The sequence below is a fragment of the Anabrus simplex genome, chromosome 3 (genome assembly GCF_040414725.1).
Source record: "Anabrus simplex isolate iqAnaSimp1 chromosome 3, ASM4041472v1, whole genome shotgun sequence".
In the NCBI taxonomy this organism is placed as follows: Eukaryota; Metazoa; Arthropoda; class Insecta; order Orthoptera; family Tettigoniidae; genus Anabrus; species Anabrus simplex.
This window is the reverse complement of record NC_090267.1, coordinates 251,436,924-251,461,746: the sequence shown is the minus strand read 5'-3', so window position 1 is coordinate 251,461,746 and position 24,823 is coordinate 251,436,924. Positions and strand designations below refer to the sequence as shown.

Genomic DNA, 24,823 nt, shown 5'->3' with positions numbered 1-24,823 from the left:
GCAATTTGAACAGTGTCATGAAGCCAATAATTTTTTTAAACCTTTTAACCGGAAGACAAACAGATATTTTATTGTAACAAAGTGAAACTTTTAACAACTATTCCAATGAATAGATATAGTTTTTAAGCTGACCAACTATGTAATCATCCAGTCTCATTTCATTAACCCATTAACCCCCACATTGTTTTAACATCATTTTAATTTAATTTGTATTCAAGTAGTCTTTCAGAGGATCAATGTACTTGCAAATAACATGTTCAGAAACTTAGCGATTCACCTAAGCTTAACAACAGCTGAAGATGTTCCCAAGTGAGAACGAAACATGTACTGTTAATAAAAAGTATCAAAAAGGTGGAAGGTTTTCAATTATTGTAACTCTCTGTATCTTAACCATGTAATCAGTCCATCTATTTTATACATTATTTTATTATATTCCATGTAATCCATGAATATGTTCGCTAAAATACCTGAAGGCGGCAAACCCATTTCTAGGCCTTTAGATTGTTTGTAAATTTTCTTGTAAAAAACAAAATAGTTATTTTCCAAAGTAAATTCTAGAAATGTCAAATATTCTTCAATTTCCACTTTACTTAATTTGCTACGTTGGATTAAATTCTTTCTTACTACTTTTATAGTATCTGCGAAAGGAATGTTGGAGTACATATTTTTGCTATACAAACTATGTATCGCGTAGTAGTCTGTTAGCTCAATGTTTTTGGTTCTGTTAGAAAAGTCAGTGGTATTTATTTAGGTATTCTCATTTCATTTCATCAAAATATAAAATTTTATGTAATGATCATTTTCATAATATTTCATTAGTTTCTATATTTATTGATACGGTGAATTAGGATACAAAACACCCTTAAATTCTAAAAAAAAAAAGGTAGTGTTATATTGTTTTATTCCTTAAATTGACATCACTGATGAAGCGAATGGATATTTTTCCTGAAACATGTATGATAAAATAAATAATTTTCAATCATTAAAAGTGTATTGACAAGGTGGACCCAACATAAACTATTTTAAATAGTTTCTTTAATAGATTCTATTGTACCTGATGTTTAATAAAAGTAACAGTTTTATAGACAGCAGGAATATTTTCGTAATGGATCGTCATATTACAGAGACATGGAACAGGTATTTTCAACAGATTTTCAATGGGTTCTCTTTGATATTATGATGCCAATTTTAAGTTAATGGTTATTAAGCATGTGGTAATGAAGAATAATTGTGCAGCCGCAAGAAAATACGGCATAACTAAAGCCACTGTTTGCATTGGCATGAAGACAAAGTAGCTTAAATAATGCATACTGAAAAAAAAAAGCATTCAGTGGCCTGCAAAAAGGACATTTTAAATAAGTCGAGGATGAATGGGAGGCGTGTGCATGTAAAACGTAAGGGCGGAATGGCCATACGGCATCCAAAACTCATTGACCTTTATTAAACATCGCTAGTCGCTGAAGTCAGCGTCTAGTGGTACCCGATAACTGACGCTTATCAAATTACTAAATTGTTACTAAATTGCTAAATTACTAAAAGTAACAATTTTATAGACGACACAAATATTTTCATGATTGTAGGGATGCGTAGAACAGGTATCGCCAGCAAACTTTCAACAAGATCGCGTCGATGTTATGATGCCAATTTTAAGTTAATGGAAAACTTAATAATTGTGCAGCCAGAAGAAATTTCAGCATAATTTGAGCCAATGTTCGGCGATGGCATGAGGGCAAAGATAGTCTAAAACTGCATACTGTACAAAAAATGCATTCATTGGCTTGCAACGAGGATGCTTTAGAGAAGTTGATCATGAAATTGTGAGGTATATGTGCAAAAAAATGCAAGGTCGGAATTATCATAACACGAGATGTGATACATGAAGAGGAATTCCCTGAACTTTCAAAGGCAGTATTAGATACCTCCAATGTAAATGATTAGGGAAGTAGGTAGGATTTACATGATACTTGTGTGTGTTTATTTTTTCTCAAATTAAATATGAAATTTGTTATAAATAAAATTATGATTTCACAAAGCACTTTTTAAACCCAATTTCATTTTTTTGAAGATAAAATTCGGAGTCGTATTGTATTCAGGGTCGTCTTGGATTTGGAGAAATACAGTACAGTAATTAACTCACTAAAAACAGTGTATAAATTAGCTAAATACTCCTTGAATGATATTGAAGTGATCACCAAGTCATCATTATAAATCAGGGCCTCTCAGGGTGCATGCACTGTGCACGGTGCAAAAGACGACTTTGCTTGGTTGACCAGAGTGCAGATCCCCACTCCTCGATTTGGAGCAATAGCACTGTCTCTCTCTTTCTCCACGCCTGTCTCGCTCGCTCCCTCTTCCTCACTTGCTCCGTAGCGCTCCAAATCCGAGCCAAGCTTAGCCGAGTAGCCCAGAGATGAAGCGTTGGTCCGAGCTGAGCGGGACTGATGCACTGTGCACAGGAACTCTGTGCCACTGTCTGCACGCGTGAGATTTTGGGCCTTTGAGAGGCCCTGATATAAATGGCAACATAATCACTAGTCTCAGATCCTAATGCAATATCTATATTGATATTTAGAAATTTCTACCACTGTAATTTGTCCCAATGATGAAGTCTTTGTACCAAGGATGTGGAAAAACTGATGCAAAAAAAAAAAGGCTGTAAGTGGCCTATCTTCTTTTCTTAATCGGACTTGCCAGAAGCTTGAACTCAAATCAACTGTAGTCAGCCACAGCCTCCCCTCAAACCGCTGCAGTAGCTCCTCTGTGGTCTCAGGTCTTTCATGATCAGCCACAATCCTTGTGTTTATTTGCCTGGCGTCTAAACAAATGCATTCCAAACTGTCTTCCTTTTCTACCACAATGAAAGGATTGACATACTGGCTTACTGACTTCTCAATGATGCCATCAGCTAGCATTTCTTGGATTAAATCATCCACAGCTTTGGCATGTGCCTGAGGTATCACATAATAATAACTAGTAAAACCAGACCCATCTGTAATGCCAAACCATGTGTATAACAATTAGTCATACCTGGTTTATCAGAGACTCTATTCATTTCATTAAAACCTCATGTAACTCCTCCTTTTGGTCGCTCAGTCATCTCAGTCATCTCAACTGTCTCCCTTATCTCTTATTTCCTTATTTCCTTTCCCGTTGCAATTTGGGATATTTATAACATCTCTCCTTTCTTCACGACATTCATCAAAATTCTTATCTAAATGCACTTCCTCTTCTTCTAAAAACTGGATACGACATGTTTCGTAAATAAACTTATTCTCCTGCACAGAATAGACCAGCTTAACGGGCTTCTCACTACCTTCAAACTATAAAGTCACGTAATCATTACCGCAGTCTAATTTACATCTCATCTCATTAAACAATTGACCCTAAAATGATGGAATGAATCAGATTGGCACAAAAAAAAACAAGTATGTTCCATGATAACTCCTTCCCCATAATTATCTTAACAATTATCTGATTTCTAATCCTTTGAAACCTAGCTGGTATTGAGGTTCCTATTATCAGTGTCATAAAGAAACGCAGACTTCAGTGGTATGGGCACATAATGAGAATGAACAAGGAAAGACCTGTCAGAAAATATTTTGACCTTAATCTCGTAGGAAGAAGACCACAGGGAAGACCAAGAAAACGTCGGATAGAGACTGTAAGATCAGATGTGGAGGGGAGAGGATACAAATGGGAGGATGTACTGGATCAGAAGATGTATGAAGACAGAAGGAGATGGCGAGCGCTTGTACACCACACCCGGGAAACGAGTTGGGAAATGATGATGAAACCTATTGAAATGAAATGTCGTATGGCTTTTAGTGCCGGGATATCCCAGGACGGGTTCGGCTCGCCAGGTGCAGGTCTTTCTATTTGACGCCTGTAGGCGACCTGCGCGTCGTGATGAGGATGAAATGATGATGAAGGGAACACATACACCCAGCCCCCGGGCCATTGGAATTAACCAATTAAGGTTAAAATCCCCGACCCGACCGGGAATCAAACCCGGGTCCCTCTGAACCGAAGGCCAGTACGCTGACCGCTCAGCCAACGAGCCAACCTATTACTAACAGCAGACATACATTAGATACAGGAATTTCTTCAATTTTACTCCCTTTACTCTTTATATGTTCATAACATTTAACACTTATGCAAAACCAATTTTCACTGAGCAAGTTGGCTGTGTGATTAGGGTTACGTAACTGTGAGCTTGCATTTGGTTGATGTGGATTCAAATCCTACCAACGGCAGCCCTGAAGATGGTTTTCTGTGGTTTCCCATTTTCACACCTTTTCCCATCCTTACATCACCGAAAACCTTATATGTGTTAGTGCAATGGTAAACCACTGGCAAAAATGTTTACTCCCAGAATCCACGAATACCCTAAATTTCTCTCCCTCAACTACGGCTTCAATAATAGGATTGATTAATATATCTCCGACATCACTCTCAATTGAAATTAGGCCACATAAAAGATCTGCCTCCATATCCACATCATAACTCTTTATACTCCTCATAACATACATTGCGACAGCATCGTGACTATGGAACATAGTGTCCGACCCTTCACACTTGTTCCTCACTAGTTTAAGTTCTCCTTATGGTCGAACCCTCCTCTACCCGAGTTCTGACCGTCCTGAAGCCTGTTTCCACCTACTTCCCTGTGATTGTCTCCCTACCTGATGTGATTCTTATTTTCTTGTTGTCTGTTTTCATTCCCTTCCCTGTAACAGCTTTCGTTTGGACATTAAAAAAACTCACTTAATTTAGAAAAATAAAACCAATCAAAAATTAAAATTAAACAACGTAAAATATATACGGCAACTAACGACAGGAAGTGGAAAGCAGAAGGAACCCTATGAGGTCCATGGGTATGTATGACATTATGGGAAAAGGAGATCAACGATAGTCACCCTTGAGACTTTTCTAAATTAAGACAAAAATAAAGTTACAACATAAAATGAACAAAACAAAGCAACATAGTAAGTGAAAATTAAAAACACCAAAGTGCCAGTGAATACTAGTTACATAATAATAATGTTTAAATAAAATAAAAGGAATTACAATAACGGAATACTTAGACTCTTAAGACAGTAAGAACCTAAAACCTGAACACAGAAGCTGACGCAGATACGTGAGGCAAAGTCAAAATAAAACCAAATTTTACATGTGACTGACAATATTGCTAATCCAGAAAAGAAAAGTTAAGTTTACATTTAGGTACAATACTCTGAACAAGAAAAGAGAATTGCTCCGAAAACAAATTTAATGTTTAAATTGGCAAATGTGGAATATCAAAGGTAAGCTCTGATGCATGAATATAATTCACATTTTAACAGAAGTTACATAAAACACATTAAAAACCAAAACGCAAGAATGAATAGCGCTTACCCTGGGGCTAGAGTCCCGAGACGGGACGGACGCGGAGTGCGTCCGCTTGCTAGGGCAGTCAGATGTTAAAGATGCTCAAACAACCTCCACACTCTCGGAGGCGCCAGAAGCTGAAAGTCATGCAATCACCGGTGACCAATCAGCTCGCGGAATCTCCGCTCGACACCCACATTCACCAGTTAAAAAGATTATTATTTCGACCAATAAAGTCTCCTAATTTTTGATGAGGTAAGTCCTTTACAAGTTTGAGAACATTTATTTCTGATGAAACCAGAAATAACAAAGAACATCCTACTAACAACGGCACGTGTTGCTACACCCTGCCACAAAAGTTAATACCTTAAAGTATACAAATGCCAGTTACAATGACTTTCACATATAATTAATGACAATACAAATTTTGTGCATTTATTCTTCTTCATGGTCCTGAAAGCATCATTATAATTAAAATTTTCCTATACTGATAATTTTCAAAAGTTCACGAGTTCAGAACAACAAAGCAATAACAGCAATATGCCAATAGTTTACCTTACCAAAATTACATTAATTACATACATAAATTTTTCAAAATAATCTTCGGTCACATTCCCCATTTTTTGATGATGCTTGTTGTTTAAAGGGGCCTAAGTCTAAGGTCATCATCCTCCTTCCCCTCCCCACCCACCCTTTGTTTAACTCCCTTGGCTGATTATTATTCCTGTTTTGAAAACCCCCATTATTCCTTCCCTGCTCATACTTCCTTCTCTGAAATTCCCTGATTATTCTGCCCTTGATATCTGTAATTTTCCCTTTGCCCCTGGGGTCTCCCATTATCTTCCCTATTATACTGCTGTGCATTTGGAAATTGATGGCCCCAGTGAATCAAATATTTCCAGCAGTTGTTCCATCTCCTTAAGTTTCGACCTTCTGTAAACATCCTGCTAACCTAACTTCCTCTGAGAAATGCTCCAGCATTCTCCTTACCTTACCAAAATTACATTAATTACATTACATTACGAGTTAAGATGTATACTCCGATTAAGCAGCACATGTTCCAAAAGATACCGCTCACCTGCCTATGCCCTGCACCTGCCAAAGTTAATCCTGTCCTTAGCTCTATCTTGAATCTCTCTTTTCCAAAATTCAGCTTTAAAACTGTCCTTGAACTCCTCCAGACATGTAATCCTCTCCTTATACACATCATACCATAACTTGGCCTCGCCCAGCAAAACATTAGACACCTTAACCTCCACTACTGACCACTCTATGGTTCCTTTCACGAACCCTCTTCCAAAACGTTGCCTGACGATCTTTAAAAACTCCATTGGACCATAAGATTTATTATTATTAAATTTAGGTAGTTCTATCTCCTTGACTACTGTATTTTCTCACATAATTAATGCCCTTGCATAATTTACGCATCCCATTATTTTTGGGTCCTCAGTGGAGAAAAGGAAATGCGTTTTGAAATAAAGATGTCAACTACTCAAGTACCAGCCTTCCTATTGCGAAACCGGGTATTCCAAATACTGGGCAACGTGCTGTTATCAGCCAGTAGGAAATACCGCTGCACTAGTTCAATGAGAGAATCACTGCAGAAATGACTAGTCATGCTCTATTCCAGTCTGATACAAACGTATTTTAAGTGTGTTTTGGGTACGGGACATGCGTTTTCTGTGATCTCAGAATTGTTTGTTAGTCTACAATGAGCAAGAATTCGAGTAATACTTCATTATATAAACTCGCTGCGATCAGTTAATACAAACCATATGGACATAGGACAACGGGCCGCAATTATCAGTGGTCGAATGCAACGCACGCTACTGTGGTAACAGAAATGTTCACTTCAAGCGACCAACAAGTCTCGCAAAGTATTTCGCGGACCAAAAAAGCGGCAAGTTTCCGAAAGTAGAGGAGGATCTGCTTAACTATATGATTTCGTTATGCAATGTTGGATATGCCATTTATCACGAAATGCTGTATTTTAAAGGATGAGAAAACCGGGCGAGTTGGCTGTGCGCTTAGAGGCGCGCGGCTGTGAGCTTGTATCCAGGAGATAGTAGGTTCGAATCCCACTATCGGCAGCCCTGAAGATGGTTTTCCGTGGTTTCCCATTTTCACACCAGGCAAATGCTGGGGCTGTACCTTAATTAAGGCCACGGCCGCTTCCTTCCAACTCCTAGGCCTTTCCTATCCCATCGTCGCCATAAGACCTATCTGTGTCGGTGCGACGTAAAACCCCTAGCAAAAAAAAAAAAAAAGATGAGAACTATTTCTCTTCGACGAAAACCAACATTAGGCCTATGCTAAAAAATGCTGAATGATTTCAACCAAATAAGTAATTGATTTTTATCGCTTTGTCAGTGAGAAGCATTAAGTGAAGGAATATTTGCTCTCCCAAATAGGTACCACAGGTCAGACGCCACACGCCGATCAGGTTCCATATGTCACGAAGTCGAACAATCGCTAAGAAAGGGACAACGACTGTTATCATATGCACTACCAGAAGGGAAAAATAACAATGTACTGCAATGCTTTCTATAACAGGTAATGGCAGAAAGCTTGCACCTTACATTGTTCGAAAACGAAAAACAATGCCTAAACTAAAATTTCCACGAGGGATCCAAGTTCGTACCAAGAAAAAGGGTGGATGGACACGCCACTCATACAAGATTGGATATGAACGGTTTGGAGAAATCTAGCAGAGCCCCTCCTTCAATGCCCGGCCCTTATTGTGTTGGACAGATTTCTTTTTTGCCTGTATGTCATTATTATGTACTTACGTGAATTGTACTTTTATTCGTTCATGTTTCTTTCAGTTAAGGTCGTATTGCCAGCTCGTAACGGGAAGAATATTTTCCAGTGTCGGTACTTCAAACCTACATGTCCAACTTACCTGATGTACCCTATTTGACTTTTCAGAAAAAATCTCACATCGGAATTTTATGCCATGTGACGATAACCGAAACTGAGTTCACCCAATTGTGTGTACTGTATATTATATTAGATGTATCTTTTAAATGTAAATGAACTGTAAAAAATGTTTTAAATATCTGAATTCCTTGAAAAATTTTATGCATCCAAAGTTTTACGCCTGTGTTTTTTGTCAGAAAAGTGCGTTAAAAACGCGCGAAAATACAGTACTTTGATTTATTGAGCAATGTCCATAAGATTAGGCCTTTGTTATTTCAATTTCACAACTTCTCTCTCTAGCTTCTCAGTTCTCTCCTTTGTTTCCTGAGTACCTAGTGCAGTATCTTTGTCTCAGTCATGCGTGATTTAACACCTTCTACTTTCTCATCTGTAAAGCTTTAACATCCTCTACTTTCTGTTCGATCAATGTGGTTTTAATTTTCACAATTTTCTTTTGAAACTGAATTGGTTGTAGTTCTATTTTCTCTTCTAGCACACCTTGCCTTGAATCTGTTTCCCCTATCCTTTCTAGCTTCTCTTCCATATTATCCAACCTTTCTTCCACTTTGTGATCCTCTAATTCCTTACTTGCACTTAAAAATCTCTCTTCTATCTTCCCAGTAAGAAGTTCTCCAAAATTATACCACTCTTGCTGAGTCTCTTCCCCCAGGCTGCTTATTTGTCCACTTAATTCTTTCCTCCGACTACTGATTTCTTTACTCAATTCGTTCCTTAATTCCTTGATAGAAGTGTAGGTGGTAAGAACGGTAGGGGCAGACCAAGGTATGAATATGACAAGCAAATTAGAGCAGATGTAGGATGGAGCAGTTACGTAGAAATGAAAAGGTTAGTACAGGATAGGGTGGCATGGTGGGCTGCATCAAACCAGTCTATTGACTGGTGACCCAAACAACAATTCCTTGATATGTTTTTCTTGCTTACTAATTTCCTTCTCAACTCCTCTCTTAATTCCTTGCCGTGATCACTAATTGTCTTGCCTAAATCCTTCCCCAATTCCTTCATCTGTTCTAATAACAGTTTCACAAAATCTCAACCCCCCATTTTACTTTGATCTTCACCGCTATTCTTTCCATTTTCTTCCCCATACACTGTTTTGGGAGACAAATTTTCCAGCTGACTACTATTTCTCTTCTTCCCTCCAGCTCTCAGATGGAGAAATAGTTTCCTTAAATAATTCACTCTGATCACTATATACTCCAAACATGTATGCTGTATTTAAACTTTCACTGATTGATAGCTTATCTTTATTTGACGACATTGCTCTTCGTTGTATACTTCTACCTATTAACATCGGAATATTAAGTTCGCTAAAACTCCTTCTCATAACCTTCAAATACAATCACTTCAACACAAATGTATCTATTCTGTGTCTACCTAGATTATAAGCAAATTTAGACCTCATTCAGGCAACATGTTGACAAGCAATTTGTAACTATCTGCCTGGTCACATTTATTACCACCTCTTTTTAAAACAACTGAACACAACTAAGTTATTAGCATCTCTACCTGAAGGGCCTTAATTAAAAGAAATTGAAACATGCAACTATAGTGAATTTCCTCCTTTACAATTCAGTTTTATAAACGTATCACCAAAAATTGAAAGAAAAAAGTTGAGCACCACTGTAATATTACAAAAGTTAATGAATTCTTAAATTTTGCCTAGCATGAGTCTTTCAGTTCTCCTAGGGCACCAGTTGTATGCTGACTGGACTCTAAGTTTGCTTATTACCGTACCTGGCACTATTAAATTCTGCATATGAATCTGGGTAGCATGCTAGGTTTTTACTCTACCATTAAAAGGATGTTGTAAGTTTAACTATATAATTTACTGAGCAATGCTGATCATCTTCACCACCAACCCATATTATCTCAATAGAAAATAAACCACCTCCTACCTTGCATCACCTCACAACAACACATAATTGATTTAAACAAGCTAACCAGCAATCAAGAAACTGTTTCCTGCACAAAGTCATTGTAACAAATTAAATCACATCATGCTGACCATGCTAAGTCTGAACAACATGAAAATGGTAAAGAAGTCAGATGACTAAGCCATTAAGAAAGTCTTTGCATAAGTAACAAGTACCTGTAGGAAATGACCAAGAAGTGTCCTGAAAGAAGTGTAGAAGAGTCACAAAATATAAATTTCATGTTTCTGCATTGACAGCTAAACTAATATTCTTTAAATCAATATAACAATGTTTTATTGTTGAGCAGTATCCTCCTTATTCAATACATTATGCTTATTATGAATTTTTAAAAACATAAATTTCAATTTAACACATCTATACATGGTTTGATCCTAATCTGATCACCTTCAGTAGATTGCTAAAATTGACATTACATATTGTAGTTAAAAACATTTAAGACTGAAGCGAATGGCTTAAGTGCGGCCAGTATCCAGTACTCGGGAGATAGTAGGTTCGAACCCCACTGTCGGCAGCCCTCAAAATGGTTTTCCGTGGTTTACCATTTTCACACCAGGCAAATGCTGGGGCTGTACCTTAATTAAGACCACGGCCGCTTCCTTCCCACTCCTAGCCCTTCCCTGTCCAATCGTCGCCATAAGACCTATCTGTGTCGGTGCAACGTAAAGCAACTAGAAAAAAAAAAGTGAATGGTAGGTATTTATAAACTGCAGAACTCCTAGCGTCATACAGTCAGTGATACTCTGTTTGAAATGATTTTGAATTCACAGTATTCTGATTGGCCATTGTGAATTTTAAACACAGTGCGCTTAGTGCTGCTCTTGTGTTCACATAGATCAATTATACTCTTAAATCCATATGTTCCATCTCTAATTGAGTTTTTAAACACTGTATGATTTGCCACTTCCTGGTTCAACCAACAAGTTTTAACTGTCTTACCAGAGAGAGCTAAAGCTTCCTCATTGCACAATAATGATTAACCTTCTTGTAGCCTAATACACACAAAGACTTCCATCAATGTCACAATTAAAACAAAATCATACTATTATTATTATTATTATTATTATTATTATTATTATTATTATTATTATTATTATTATTATTATTATTATTATTATTATTACTACATACTTTCACATTCCTTAATATTAAAATGTCTTTTCACATTCCTTAAATAAAAGACATACTTTTACATTCCTTTTTGAATATAAAACATACTCATACATATTTCCAATAAAATGAATCATTTTACCTAATTAAATGGTGGAGTTCTCATTTTTCTAAGATTAACGGTTCAAAACTTAGTTTGGTTACAATGTGATATACGTGAGTAAATACGGTGTCTGTAGGATGAACCCATATCAGATCTCAAGTCTTAAAGGCTTTTCTACCAAGCTCGATAGCTGCAGTCGCTTAAGTGCGAACCCCACTGTCGGCAGCCCTGAAGATGGTTTTCCGTAGTTTCCCATTTTCACACCAGGCAAATGCTGGGGCTGTACCTTATTAAGGCCACGGCTGCTTCCTTCTCACTCCTAGCCCTTCCCTGTCCCATCGTCGCCATAAGACCTATCTGTGTCAATGCGATGTAAAGCAAAAAAAAAAGAAGCTCTTCTTCTATAAATAATTCCTGTTATAACTGTCAACAGGACAAATTTCAACTTGACTTAATTCGAAAATACCTGCAAATCATGAGTTTTGTCTTTTTTCTTTGTTACTGATTATGGTTCTTGTTTTAGTTTTCATTATTGTTATTGGTTAGATTTCATTTAAATCTGAATACTTTAAAACATGTGGCATCTCTGTCTGAAGCCAGTAAATTTAGCTTGTTTTTTGGTTGGTCATTGCCATTATATGCTTAAAATAGTGAATAATGTAGCAATACCTCAAAAAGCAAATGGGACAACTTTAATTATTTTTGTTTGTATTTGTTTTCTTTGTAATATTCCGGATTTAGTTTGTTTTACTATTTCGTTATCTTTTTCATTACCATTGTTAAGTAAATAACCTGCTTCTAGTATTAGCTGATCCAACCTCGGTTTCTGGTACTTGCCCCCTCGCTATTACAGTCAGGTCCATTGAGAAGAGGTAAAAGCAGAGAAGCTTCTTTTGTTTATTGTCAAATAATAGTACATGTTAATCTGGACTCCATAAAAAAGATAGTAGTAGCATAAATTTGAAATTAAGAGCTACCAAATATTGTTTTTAATATGTGGATATGAATTCTATAGAGCTGGTTGAGCCTATACTGCCTGTTCCGGAGCCATTGTTAGTGCAGTTCTCTGCCAGACCAGTGTTCATGGTTGGTGAAGTTGATGAAGAGCGGCTTTGTTCCTCCTACTGGCTTGCTCCACCACCTGTAGATGAGGCTGATCAAGATATGGAACAGGTAATTATCACACACTGATACTTTAAGTATATACTGAAGTGAGTCTTTGATTCCAGTGTTTGTTTGGTGGTCAAGAAATGCTGCTGCTCCTTTCATATATCATATGTAATGTATGCATTGCCCGGCCAGGTGCCGTTCGAGGAATAGCACCTGTGAATGTACCTGGTTTTGTTTTAATTATGATAACAGTTTATCGTGGCTGCTCTAATAAATAACTATCCTGGTAGTGACAGTTATGGGCACTTCAGGTACTTTCATGACAATAAATAAATCTTTAAATCATTTCTTCATTACCACATTCTTGGTACAGTAGAATTCCGCTGTAACGAACACCAGTATAACAAAATTTTCAGAATAACGAATATTTTTTTTGGTCCCTTCCTTTCTCCCTATTTGTTGTATGTTAAAATATTTCGTTTTAACGAATTTCGTAGTTTCAGTTTAACGAATTAAAATTGAGCTCTTTTCTTTACCAGTTTGACCATATTTTCTCAAATTAAAACCAAAATTCATCCTGTTTTATGAGCAACATTTTTCTTGTTACATTATTTCGTTATTCAGACGATATGATCGCCATTTTCCATATATGCACTGTACGTGATCAAGAAGGCAATCGCTTTTGTGTAACCAATACGCTTTGCCCAGTTCTCACATATGCTGTGGAACTTATTTGGGAAAGACTAACGGTGTCCGACCTTCGAACTATTGAAAATGTAAAGGCCAGATTTCTGAAACGAACACTGGGCATCCATCACCAAGATGTCACCATCACGACTTGCGTATGAATTATCCAAAGAAACTTTTTTACTGGAAGATTTGAAAATAAGAATGCAGCTTTCACATACGCACATGGGTTTCACCATCGTCTATGCCGGCAATCAGACTTTCATGAACCGTCCGTACATTGTGTGTGTACGTTGTGTGATAAACATTGAGATCGCTATCATTTCAATAAGTGCAACAAGAGAACAAAATCTTCACTAGAATATGCGAAAGATTAATGTATTTTTTTCTTTTAATGCATATTTGTGCGCTATTAAATAAATAAATATGCCTCGCCCATCATCCAATGTAAGACATCACTCTATTAGCTGAGTAGGAGCGCCAACTTTGCAATCCACCAATGAACGCTACGCTTTGCCCAACCAATAGGCTTCGCCCATCAACCAATGTAAGACGTCACACTATTGGCCGAGTAGGATTGCAGTGTTTGTAATCCACCAATGAACACGATGGTTTTGTCGCATCATGCATTGCATGTTTCTTTTTCGTATTTAATTTGCAAAGCCTATTCAAAGCACTTCTCACATTCTCTTTGACTTCTCATGTCATTATTTGGACCGGTTCGGCTGCGGTCAATCATAGTATCAGATGAATAAAAATCCATGCTGATTTCTGCTTGTTTTCTCTTTCTCTCTTGGAGAACTACTTCTTCTTGCTGTTAAGGTTATATCATTAAACTTGCAAAGTTCGTTTGCATTTTGTTAAATAAATAAGTACATATCAACGCAAATGGATAAGCAGAAGCGACAGCAGTTTTCGTGGAGTGAAAAACGTAAAATACTTGCGGAAGTAGAGAAAGGCGGAAAGAAAGGAGATGTAGTGAAGAAGTATGGCATTAGCCCGTCAACACTTTCTACGTTTTTTTAAACAGAAAAGTAAGATAGAGGAAAACATTGATGCTGATGCCCTAGGTCCACAGCGTAAGATGATCAGGACAGCCGACTACAAGGAGGTGGACCAAGCAGTATATACGTGGTTTGTGGAAATGCGGAGTAAAAACATTCCAATAAATGGCCCACGGTTATGTGAGCGTGCGCGATCTTTCGCACATTCGCTTAGGTCACCTGAGTTTATGGGTAGTGCTGGTTGGCTTCATAGGTTCCGGGAGAGATATGGCATATTCCACAAAATTATAAATGGTGAAGCTAACAATGCCCCGAAGGAAGTTGCGTCTTCATGGCGGCTGGAGACACTAAAGGATGCCTTGAAAGAATATTCGCCGGCAGACATTTATAATGCAGACGAAACTGCGTTATTTTATAAACTAATGCCAAACCAAACCCTGGATTTTAAGGGAAATAAGTGTTTTGGGGGCAAACGTTCAAAAGAACGTATACGGCTCTTTTGTGCACCATTTCCACAGGGATGGACAAACTGAAGCCTCTCATAATTGAGAAGTTTGGGAAGCCAAGGTGCTTCAAGGGGTGCAACATCTGCCCTGTGAATACAGGCACAACTCTAAGACATGGATGACATCTGTGCTATTCAAAGACTGGTTGTTGGACTTGGAACGTCGGATGAAGGCCGAAAAGAGGAGAATTCTTCTATTATTGGACAATTGCTCTTCTCATAATTGTGTGCCTCGCCATTTGGAGCATGTAAAAGTTTTATTTTTGCCTCCAAATACAACTTCAATTCTGCAGCCGCTGGATCAGGGTATAATTCATGCAGTAAAGCTGCATTACCGAGCTCGTGTAGTCCGTTGAATGCTGTGCAACGTTGCCATGAATAGAGACATTAACATCAATATATTGGAAGCAATGCAGATGTTTAATGCTGCATGAAAATCCTCGAATGCAGAAATCATCACAAACTGCTTTAAAAAAGCTGGAGTGGTTTTTACATAAGACGTCGCAGAAAGTGAAGTGTTCGATGATGTGTAAACCGAGGAGAATTGGAAGCGTTTGTGTACAACGTTTGATGTGTCATCTACGGTAAGTCTTTTTTTATTTTTATTTTTTATTTTTTATAGTTGCTTTACGTCGCATCGACACGGATAAGTCTTTGGTGACGATGGGAGAGGAAAGGGCTAGGAGTGGGAAGGAAGCGGCCGTGGCCTTAATTAAGGTACAGCCCCAGCATTTGCCTAATGTGAAAATGGGAAACCACGGAAAACCATCCTCAGGGCTGCCGACAGTGGGGTTCGAACCCACTATCTCCCGAATACTGGATACTGGCCGCACTTAAGCGACTGCAGCTATCGAGCTCAGTACGGTAAGTCTTACCGACTACATCAATGTAGATAGTGATGTAATAGTCCACAAAGAAATCACCAATGAGGAAATTGTGGAGGACATTATGAATGATAGAGATCCATGCGATGAGGAGGAAGAGGAAAACAACCCCCAAAATGATTGCGATCGACAGAGCTCGACTCTTCAGCAGGCAATAAACATGGCACGTAGCCTTCAAGATTTTCTTGTGTCACGAAGTGATGTGCCAGAATCTGTTTTAAATTCATCTGCAGTGGTTGGTGACTATTTGGAACGAGCTTTTGTGTCTGGATCTGTTGAGAAGAAAATCACAGACTTTTCAAAAAATGATGTTCTGGAACAGTGTGTAGACTTGCTGGTACAATGTAAAAATAGATTTTCTGAAAACATCTGTCAGTACTGCAACTCTTATTATTATAATGGTATTTTGAAGTTATATAGATCCTGCAGCTGATATAACAGGGCAGATGACCTCGTAGTTCTGCCCCTAAAAACAACAATAACTAACGGATATAATACTAAGTGAGTTCTTCAGAACTGACTTATTTCAGTATAACAAAATTTCAGTATAACAAATTAATTTCAGAGGTCCCCAAAATTTTGTTATACTGATACTTTACTGTACATACATACATACATACATACATACATACATACATACATACATACATACATACATACATACATTATCATTATAGACTGTTATGCCTTTCAGCGTTCAGTCTGCAAACCTCTGTGAATTTACTCAACTTCGTCACAATCCTCGATTTGCAACTAGTGTTTGTCTCATTTAGTTCTATACCTCTTTAAATCGTTAGAAACAGAGTCTAACCATCTTCGTCTTGGTCTACCTCTGCTTCTCTTACCCTCCGTAGCAGAGTCCATTATTCTCCTAGGTAACCTATCCTCCTCCATTCGCCTCACATGACCCCACCACCAAAGCCGGTTTATGCGTACAGCTTCATCCATCGAGTACATTCCTAAATTAGCCTTTATCTCCTCATTCCAAGTACCCTCCTGCCATTGTGCCCACCTGTTTGTACCAGCAATCATTCTTGCTACTTTCATGGCTGTTACTTCTAACTTATGAATAAGATATTGTGAGTCCACCCAGCTTTCGCTCCCGTAAAGCAAAGTTGGTCTGAAAACAGACCGATGTAAAGATAGTTTCGTCTGGGAGCTGACTTCCTTCTTACAGAATACTGCTGATCGCAACTGCGAGCTCACTGAATTAGCTTTACTACACCTTGATTCAATCTCACCTACTATATTACCATCCTAAATACTTGAAATTATCGACCTGTTCTAGCTTTGTATCACCAATATGACATTCAATTCTGTTGAATTTCTTACCTACTGACATCAGTTTAGTCTTCGAGAGGCTAATTTTCATACCATACTCACTGCACCTATTTTCAAGTTCCACGATATTTGACTGTAGGCTTTCGGCACAATCTGCCATTAAGACCAAGTCGTCAGCATAGGCCAGACTGCTTACTACATTTCCACCTAACTGAATCCCTCCCTGCCATTTTATACCTTTCAGCAGATGATCCATGTAAACTACAAACAGCAAAGGTGAAAGATTACAGCCTTGTCTAACCCCTGTAAGTACCCTGAACCAAGAACTCATTCTACCATCAATTCTCACTGAAGCCCAATTGGCAACATAAATGCCTTTGATTGCTTTTAATAATCTGCCTTTAATTCCATAGTCCCCTAGTATGGCGAACATCTTTTCCCTCGGTACCCTGTCATATGCTTTCTCTAGATCTACAAAACATAAACACAACTGCCTATTCCTCTAATAGCATTTTTCAGTTACCTGGCGCATACTGAAAATCTGATCCTGACAGCCTCTCTGTGGTCTGAAACCACACTGGTTTTCATCCAACTTCCTCTCAACGACTGATCGCACCCTCCCTTCCAAGATGCCAGTGAATACTTTGCCTGGTATACTAATCAGTGAGATACCTCGATAGTTGTTGGAATCCTTCCTGTTCCCTTGCTTATAGATAGATGCAATTACTGCTTTTGCCCAATCTGAAGGTACCTTACCAACACTCCATGCTAATTTTACTACTCTATGAAGCCATTTCATCCCTGTCTTCTCACTATACTTCACCATTTCAGGTCTAATGTCATCTATTCCTGCTGTCTTATAACAAAGGAGTTTATTTACCATCCTTTCCACTTCCTCAAGCATAATTTCACCAACATCATTTTATTCCTCCCCATGAGCTTGGCTGTTCGCAACACCACCAGGATGATTTCCTTTTACATTGAGAAGATGTTCAAAATATTCCCTCCACCTCTCCAGTGATTCCCTGGGATCTATTATGAGTTCAGAGGTGCCAACTATTACGGATTGTCCGTAATTATTACGGATTTCACCTCACAATTACGGAGTTACGTTCAAAGGGGAAATACTTACGGAAAAGCTGACATTATCACGAAAAAATAATTTTTGACGGAAACAAAAGAAAAGGAACAATGTTGAGTCCTTTCGAGCCTTTCTCCTAAATCGACTTTATTTCAGTGCTTGTGAGTTGGCAACGATACTTATTCGATCGTGACTTCCTTTTGCTACCCATAAGCGTTGTAAAATTAATTGTGAATGAAGGAGCTCCACTACAAATCCTTCAGTAATGTTGTATTTGCTGTGTTAAGTGTACCTGACAGTTGACAGAAAGATCTGCACTGCACTGGTATCGCGTATGGTTCAGAAAACGAAAATGTCATCACAGTTGGAAGGATGCTTCAAGAAAAACTACACTGAAAAGCAGCTGCTGCGTGAGAAACAAGCTACAAGGAATGTTTTATCATAGAACCAGCAGGTTGCGTGCAAATGTTATTGTGTAATATGATGTACTTTTCGATAGATTGCTATAGGGAAGGGCAAAAGGGGTGTGTCATTATCAAGAAGGAAGGCGTATGCTTTGGACTTGACTCAAAATTTTTCTTGGGGGCGGAGGGCAATTACTGATAATCCACTTCAAAGTTGGCACCTCTGTGAGTTCACCTGAATTACTCAAAACACTGTTCATTTCCTTTTTTTCCTCCCTTCCTAAGATTCCTTATTACTGTCCAGAAAGGTTCCCCTGTTGCTTGACCTAGCCTTTCCAGGTTGTTACCAAAATCTTCCCATGACTTCTTTTTGGATTCAACAACTATTTGTTTTGCTCTGTTTCTTTCATCTACATACAACTCCCTGTCTGCCTCGGCCCTTGTTTGGAGCCATTTCTGATAAGCCTTCTTTTTACGTTTACAAGCTGCTCTCACTTCATAATTCCACCAAGATGTTCGCCTTTTCCCATCTTTACCCTTGCTGTTTCTACTACAGCATCCCTGTATGCCACCCATTCACTTTCTATATCCTGAACCTGCTTACTGTCTACTGTTGGAAACTTCTCACTAATCATATCCATGTACTTCTGTCTAATTTCCTCGTCCTGGAGATTTTCTACCCTTATTCGTTTGCAGACAGATTTCACTTTCTCTACCTTAGGCCTAGAGATACTTAGTTCATTACAGATCAGATAGTGGTCTGTATCATCGAAAAATCCCCGGAAAACTCGTACATTCCTAACAGATTTCCTGAATTCGAAGTCTGTTAAGATATAGTCTATTATGGATCTGGTACCCCTAGCCTCCCATGTGTAGCGGTGAATAGCCTTATGCTTGAAGAATGTATTCGTAACAGTTAAACCCATACTAGCACAGAAGTCCAGCAAACACTTCCCATTCCCATTAGCTTCCATATCTTCCCCACATTTACCAATCACCCTTTCGTATCCTTCAGTTCTATTCCCAACTCTCGCATTGAAATCGCCCATTAGCACTATTCTATCCTTGCTGTTGACCCTGACCACGATGTCACTCAATGCTTCATAAAACTTGTCAACTTCATCCTCATCTGCACCCTCACATGGTGAATACACGGACACAATTCTAGTCCTAATTCCTCCAGCTGACAAATCTACCCACATCATTCGCTCGTTTTTCGTGCCTAACAGAAACTATGTTCCGTGCAATGGTATTCCTGATAAAGAGCCCTACCCCAGACTTTGCTCTTCCCTTTCTAACACCCGTCAAGTACACTTTATAATCTCCTATCTCTTCCTCGTTATCTCCCCTTACCCGAATATCACTTACTCCTAGCACATCCAGATGCATCCTCTTTACTGACTCAGCTAGTTCTACTTTCTTTCTTCCATAAGCCCCATTGATATTGATAGCTCCCCATTGACTTCCATTTCGTTCGCCAAGTTGTTTCCAAGGAGGGCACTGTCTTTACAATGAAATAATGCCTCCTCATATGATACGGTTAAAGAAACAGGAAATGACTTTTTTATTTATATGAAATTATTAAATAAAATTTGAAGTGAAAAAAGAAATTATTTCTGATTAGAAATATCAAGTAAACATGATGAAGATTCTGTAGTCAGAATAATGCAGTAGTAAAACCATCTATTCTCTACATCACTGAGTGTCTCGTGATGATCAGCAAAGGCCCTCTCAGGAAAGTAGAACTCAGGGAAAGGAAGATCCTGAGAAGAATACTGGGACTTAGAAGAGAAGAGAGACCCCCCTACAAAATTCAGCGCAATGATGAGCTATATGTACATCAGGAAGACATCGTCACATGCATAAGGAAAAGGCGCGTGGTCTTCTGTGCGAATCTAACCCGTATGAACTCCTGGAGACTTACCAGCAGAATCTTCGCTATGGCAGGTTAAAGGGAAGCCAGGAACAAGTGGATCTCTTTGATCCAGTCAGATCTGTAACAACTGGGGACCCCGCATGAGTCCATACATGACTGCCTACAGTTTTGGCAAGCCATCCAGCAGGGAATTCTAACCAATGTCACTTACTAGTTAGAAGAACACAGGGACTAGCAGACTTACATGGGTAGAGGAAGGAAAGATGGCTCACAGCCAGAAAATGGAGTACTGATGAGGAGAAAACAGAAGGCCCAGATTTTATTTTATTTTGTATGGCGTATAGATGATACAGAGAAACTATATATATATGCACTTAAAATTATATACACTTAAAGTAGATAGAACAACAATCAGACAAAGGATCAATGGATGGTAATATAACTTATAATTTAATGTCCAGAGAATTTAGCCAATTCACTGCCTCTTCACTTGCTGCATGAAGTTCGTGGTATCCTCCCTGGAAGCTCCGAAGTGGGCACATCATTACAACATGGTGGACTGTTTGAGCCACATCACCGCAGTCGCACTGAGGGCTGAAAATTTTTTCCCACTTGTGGAGCCAGAAGTTGCATCTTCCAAGACCGGTCTGCACTCTGTTCAATGAAGCCCAGATTCTTCGTGGCAAATTGAACCCAGCAAGTTTCCTCCAAGGGTCAGATATCAACCCTAACTGGTCAGGGTTTGAAGCAGCCCACTCTTCCTTCCAGGTATTATTCATGTCGTACTGTGACTCAACCAGCCTCTTTCCTAGTTGCCATGATGGATGTCGAGATTTTAATCTTCCATGCTTCTGAGTATTGCAGTCCTGATGAGTCGGCAAGAGTGTATTTGCTGTACATTTTAACCATTCCTTCTTCAGAGCAGTTAGCCTTCGAAGGTGAGGAGGATGGATGGATGTTAGTTAATACTGGCAGCCATTTAAGTGGTGTGGATTTGAGTGTGCCAGACACTGTCCTCATGCTGTCATTCAGCTGGACATCAACTTTTCCTGTGTTTGCGCTGTTGATCCATACAGTGCTGCATTATTCTGCAGCTGTGTATACTAGAGCAAGAGCTGTTGTTCGGAGAACATTAGCATTTGCTCCCCAACTAGTGCCACTGAGTTTGTGAAGGATGTTGTTACGAGTTTTAACCTTTGCTGCTGTACTGCAGAGGTGTTCTTTATATGTCAAAGAGCGATCCAGCACAATACCCAAGCATTTTGAATGAGCACAGTATTTTAGCTGTTGACCTCTGAATTGAACTTGTGGAATTTTGTTTACATTGGGTTTTAATCGCCAGGTGTTGAAGTTCCATTTTTAGGAGATCTTGTGTGAGAATGGCTTCAGCGGTCTCAAAGTCTGTTGACTGTGCTGTTAGGGCTGTGTCATCAGCATATATAAACTTTCGGCACGCAGTAGATGAAGATCTGCCGTGTAGAGATTGAAGAGAAGTGGAGCAAGAACAGAACCCTGCGGCAATCCATCATTTAATCTGTAGGATCTGCTTCTGTTTCCATTGAGATGTACTTGAATTAGGCGATTGCATAGCATGTTGTTGAGCAAGGAAGCTAGGGTCTTACAAGGGATAATTTTCAGGAACTTCAGGATCATCCCTTTTCGCCAGACTGTATCATAGGCTGATGATAAATCCACAAACACAGCAACTGTTTTCATTTTTTCTTGAAAGCCCTACTCAGTATGGCTGGTTAGTGCCAGAACCTGATCGCAAACAGCTCATGTTAGATCTGAATCCTGCTTGTTCAACTGGAATGCGGTGAAGTACTGTAGCTGAGATTCTGTTATAAATCAATCTCTCTAGTAGTTTGTAGCAGATACTCAGTAGAGAATAGGTCAGTAATCTTCCGCATTACAGGCACTTTTCCCAGGCTTCACAACAGCAACTACTTTAGTTCTTTTAAGAAGAGGTGGGAGCCTTCTTTTCATTAGGATGTCACTAAAGAATTTAGCAAGCCATTCCATAGTTCTAGGACCACTGTGCTTCAGAAATTTGGGATGAATACCAACTAAGGTTAAGTTAGAAGGAGATTCCCACCTTCCAATACTTGTCAATTTCTTATAATAGTTTTATTATTTACATGATATAATCCAGCTTAATCTCTAGGTGTATACTAAAGAGGACATGTTTCATTCCGATTATGGAACATCTTCAGCTAAAAGATTTGACAAAATGGCAATACAATTAAAACACATGTGATAGTTATGGTGATAAAATAAAATGTTCATTCATGTTGGGTTAAAATTTCCAACAAGTCAGTGTCCAAGTGAAAAATGAAGTCCATACCAATATATCATATGGAATTTCATCACAGTGTAATCTATATTTAATAATTTGTTTAATAATCTTTCTTTGGTAAAATCTGCCAATTTACCCATATTCAAATTTTCTCGTTAATTGTCAAAATTATGGAACCATATTCAAGTCTTATGTTGCTTATCAACTTATCTGCCCATTTTCAAGCCTTCACATAGGTCACCAAAATTGTGTATCTGTACAGGTGCAATTTGGTGAATAGCACCTGTGAAAGTACCTGATTTTGTTTTAATCACACCTCATGTACTTCCATGATGGACAGTAAATAAATCATTTCTTTATTACCATGTTCTTAGTATTAAAATATATAAGACTACTATTTTCCTAACTAAATACTCGTACATCAGTAAATTTGTATTAAAAACTTAAGTTTATTTAGTAAATTAAGAAATCTGAAGAAGTATGTTGAATAGTATTGAATAGGTGGAAACCTTTTAGCTCTTGCTTTACATTATACATCTTTTATTGTCAAAATTAACTTTTTTTCAATTTGCTTTATATTGCACCAACATGGATAGGTCTTATAGGGACGACGCTATAGGAAAGGGCTAGGAGGGGGAAAGAAGTGGCCATATCATTAATTGAGGTTCAGTCCCAGCATTTGCCTGGTGTGAAAATGGGAAACCACAGAAATCACTATCTCCCAAATACAAGCTCATAACTAGGAGTATTTCTAAAATTATGTGTGGTCTGATAGGAATGCTTTCTTTATAAGCATAAGGATAGTTCATTAATGTTGGTGCTATGGTATTTATGTTAACTGTTGCTGATTTTTCCTTATCAATAAGTATTATATCAGTGACGTTCAGAATTTGTTTGGGTGGGACTTTATTTTCACTGTGTCATCAAGAAGTCCATGGCCTTGTTATGCATGTTAGGTACCAAAATAGGTTTAAAACAAAACAATGTACATTTAAATCTTATAGTAATTGTATAGTATTTTTTGAAGTGATTCCACATACTGTATGAGTTGATTATGTGTGTTACAGAAGATATTATGAGTAGAATTATGTACATAATATAAATTTATTAAGGATGAGCTGTGTGTCTAATAGAAAAATTGTTAATGTAAATTGTATAATACTGTATTTTAGGAAAAATGTCTTCTTTTCTTTTTAATTTAAAATTTAGTCGTTGAGAACAGTGTATTTTTGTGTATCATTTGCCACCGAGGTAGACGCCTCATTTACAAATAAAGTAATTTGGTTTGATGTTTCTGTATGTTTAACAGCTGTTACATTCCCTTACTGTGATTTTGTTATCTTTAGATTTTGGGGTTTCAGTTTTATATTTTTATCTAAAATACAATCCTAGATTCAAGTGTGTTAAAATCATGGTTAGTATCTAGTTTTTCTGACTGGAGTAGCCTTTTCATTTTATTTCCTTCAAGAATAAGAATATTTATGTTTTCAAGAGAGCAGTTTCTGTTTCTAATTGTTTTAATTTTTGTTCTTTGTTCTTTAAATGACCTGCTGATCACCTTATCTGCGTAATAAGGAAACTACTCTAACAATTTACAACTTAATGTACAATGACATTATTACAGGTGTAGTTCCATTCAGAATTGTATTCTACCATTCATTTATTTGCAAACAAGTTTCCAGATAAAGAGGAATTTTTCTGACAAGCTATTCTGTCATTTGTTGTTACTGTGACTGCAGTATAATCCTATTTCCTGCTTGAACAGAATGATTTTGTTTTCTTGGTATTTCAGCTTCTGTATATACTTATTGGATCTTACATTGCACCAAACTTCCTATCTGTGAACTGATCCAAACATGTATGTATGTTCTAATGCCCAAGCACTTAGATAAGACACCATTGGCGATGATGATGGGTGGTTTGCAGTCTTTGTTTACTTGTGCACACCATCTTTTGTCTAGGAGTTAGTTACTCCTTGCTGCAGAGGCAAAAATCATGATGGTGGTGGTGGTGGTGGTGAAGTAGGCGGAGTGCGAGACCCGGTGTTGGCACGTAGTCTACTGCTGTGGTATAACACCATGGAATCTGCTCAGGGCTTAATGTTGACATCTGAAGGATGAATTGCCATCAACAGCATAATATGCCTCCACTCCATATAAGCACTGCAGAGAGGTTTAACATTGCACTAGATATACGAAGTAATTATCTTACTGTTTAATATTTTAATAATAATCGTATGGCCTC

At 38.1% G+C, this 24,823-nt stretch overlaps 1 protein-coding gene across 5 annotated transcripts in view; it reads left to right on the top strand.

The window, feature by feature from the left end:
- vir (VIR_N domain-containing protein) overlaps nt 1-24,823 on the top strand; it is a 439,345-nt gene that overhangs the window by 305,631 nt on the left and 108,891 nt on the right. For all 5 annotated transcript variants that reach the window (XM_067142987.2, XM_067142988.2, XM_067142985.2 and 2 more), the window contains one exon: nt 12,467-12,624. In XM_067142987.2, coding sequence (XP_066999088.2) covers nt 12,467-12,624 — 158 coding nt within the window. The remainder of the gene's footprint in view (nt 1-12,466; nt 12,625-24,823) is intronic.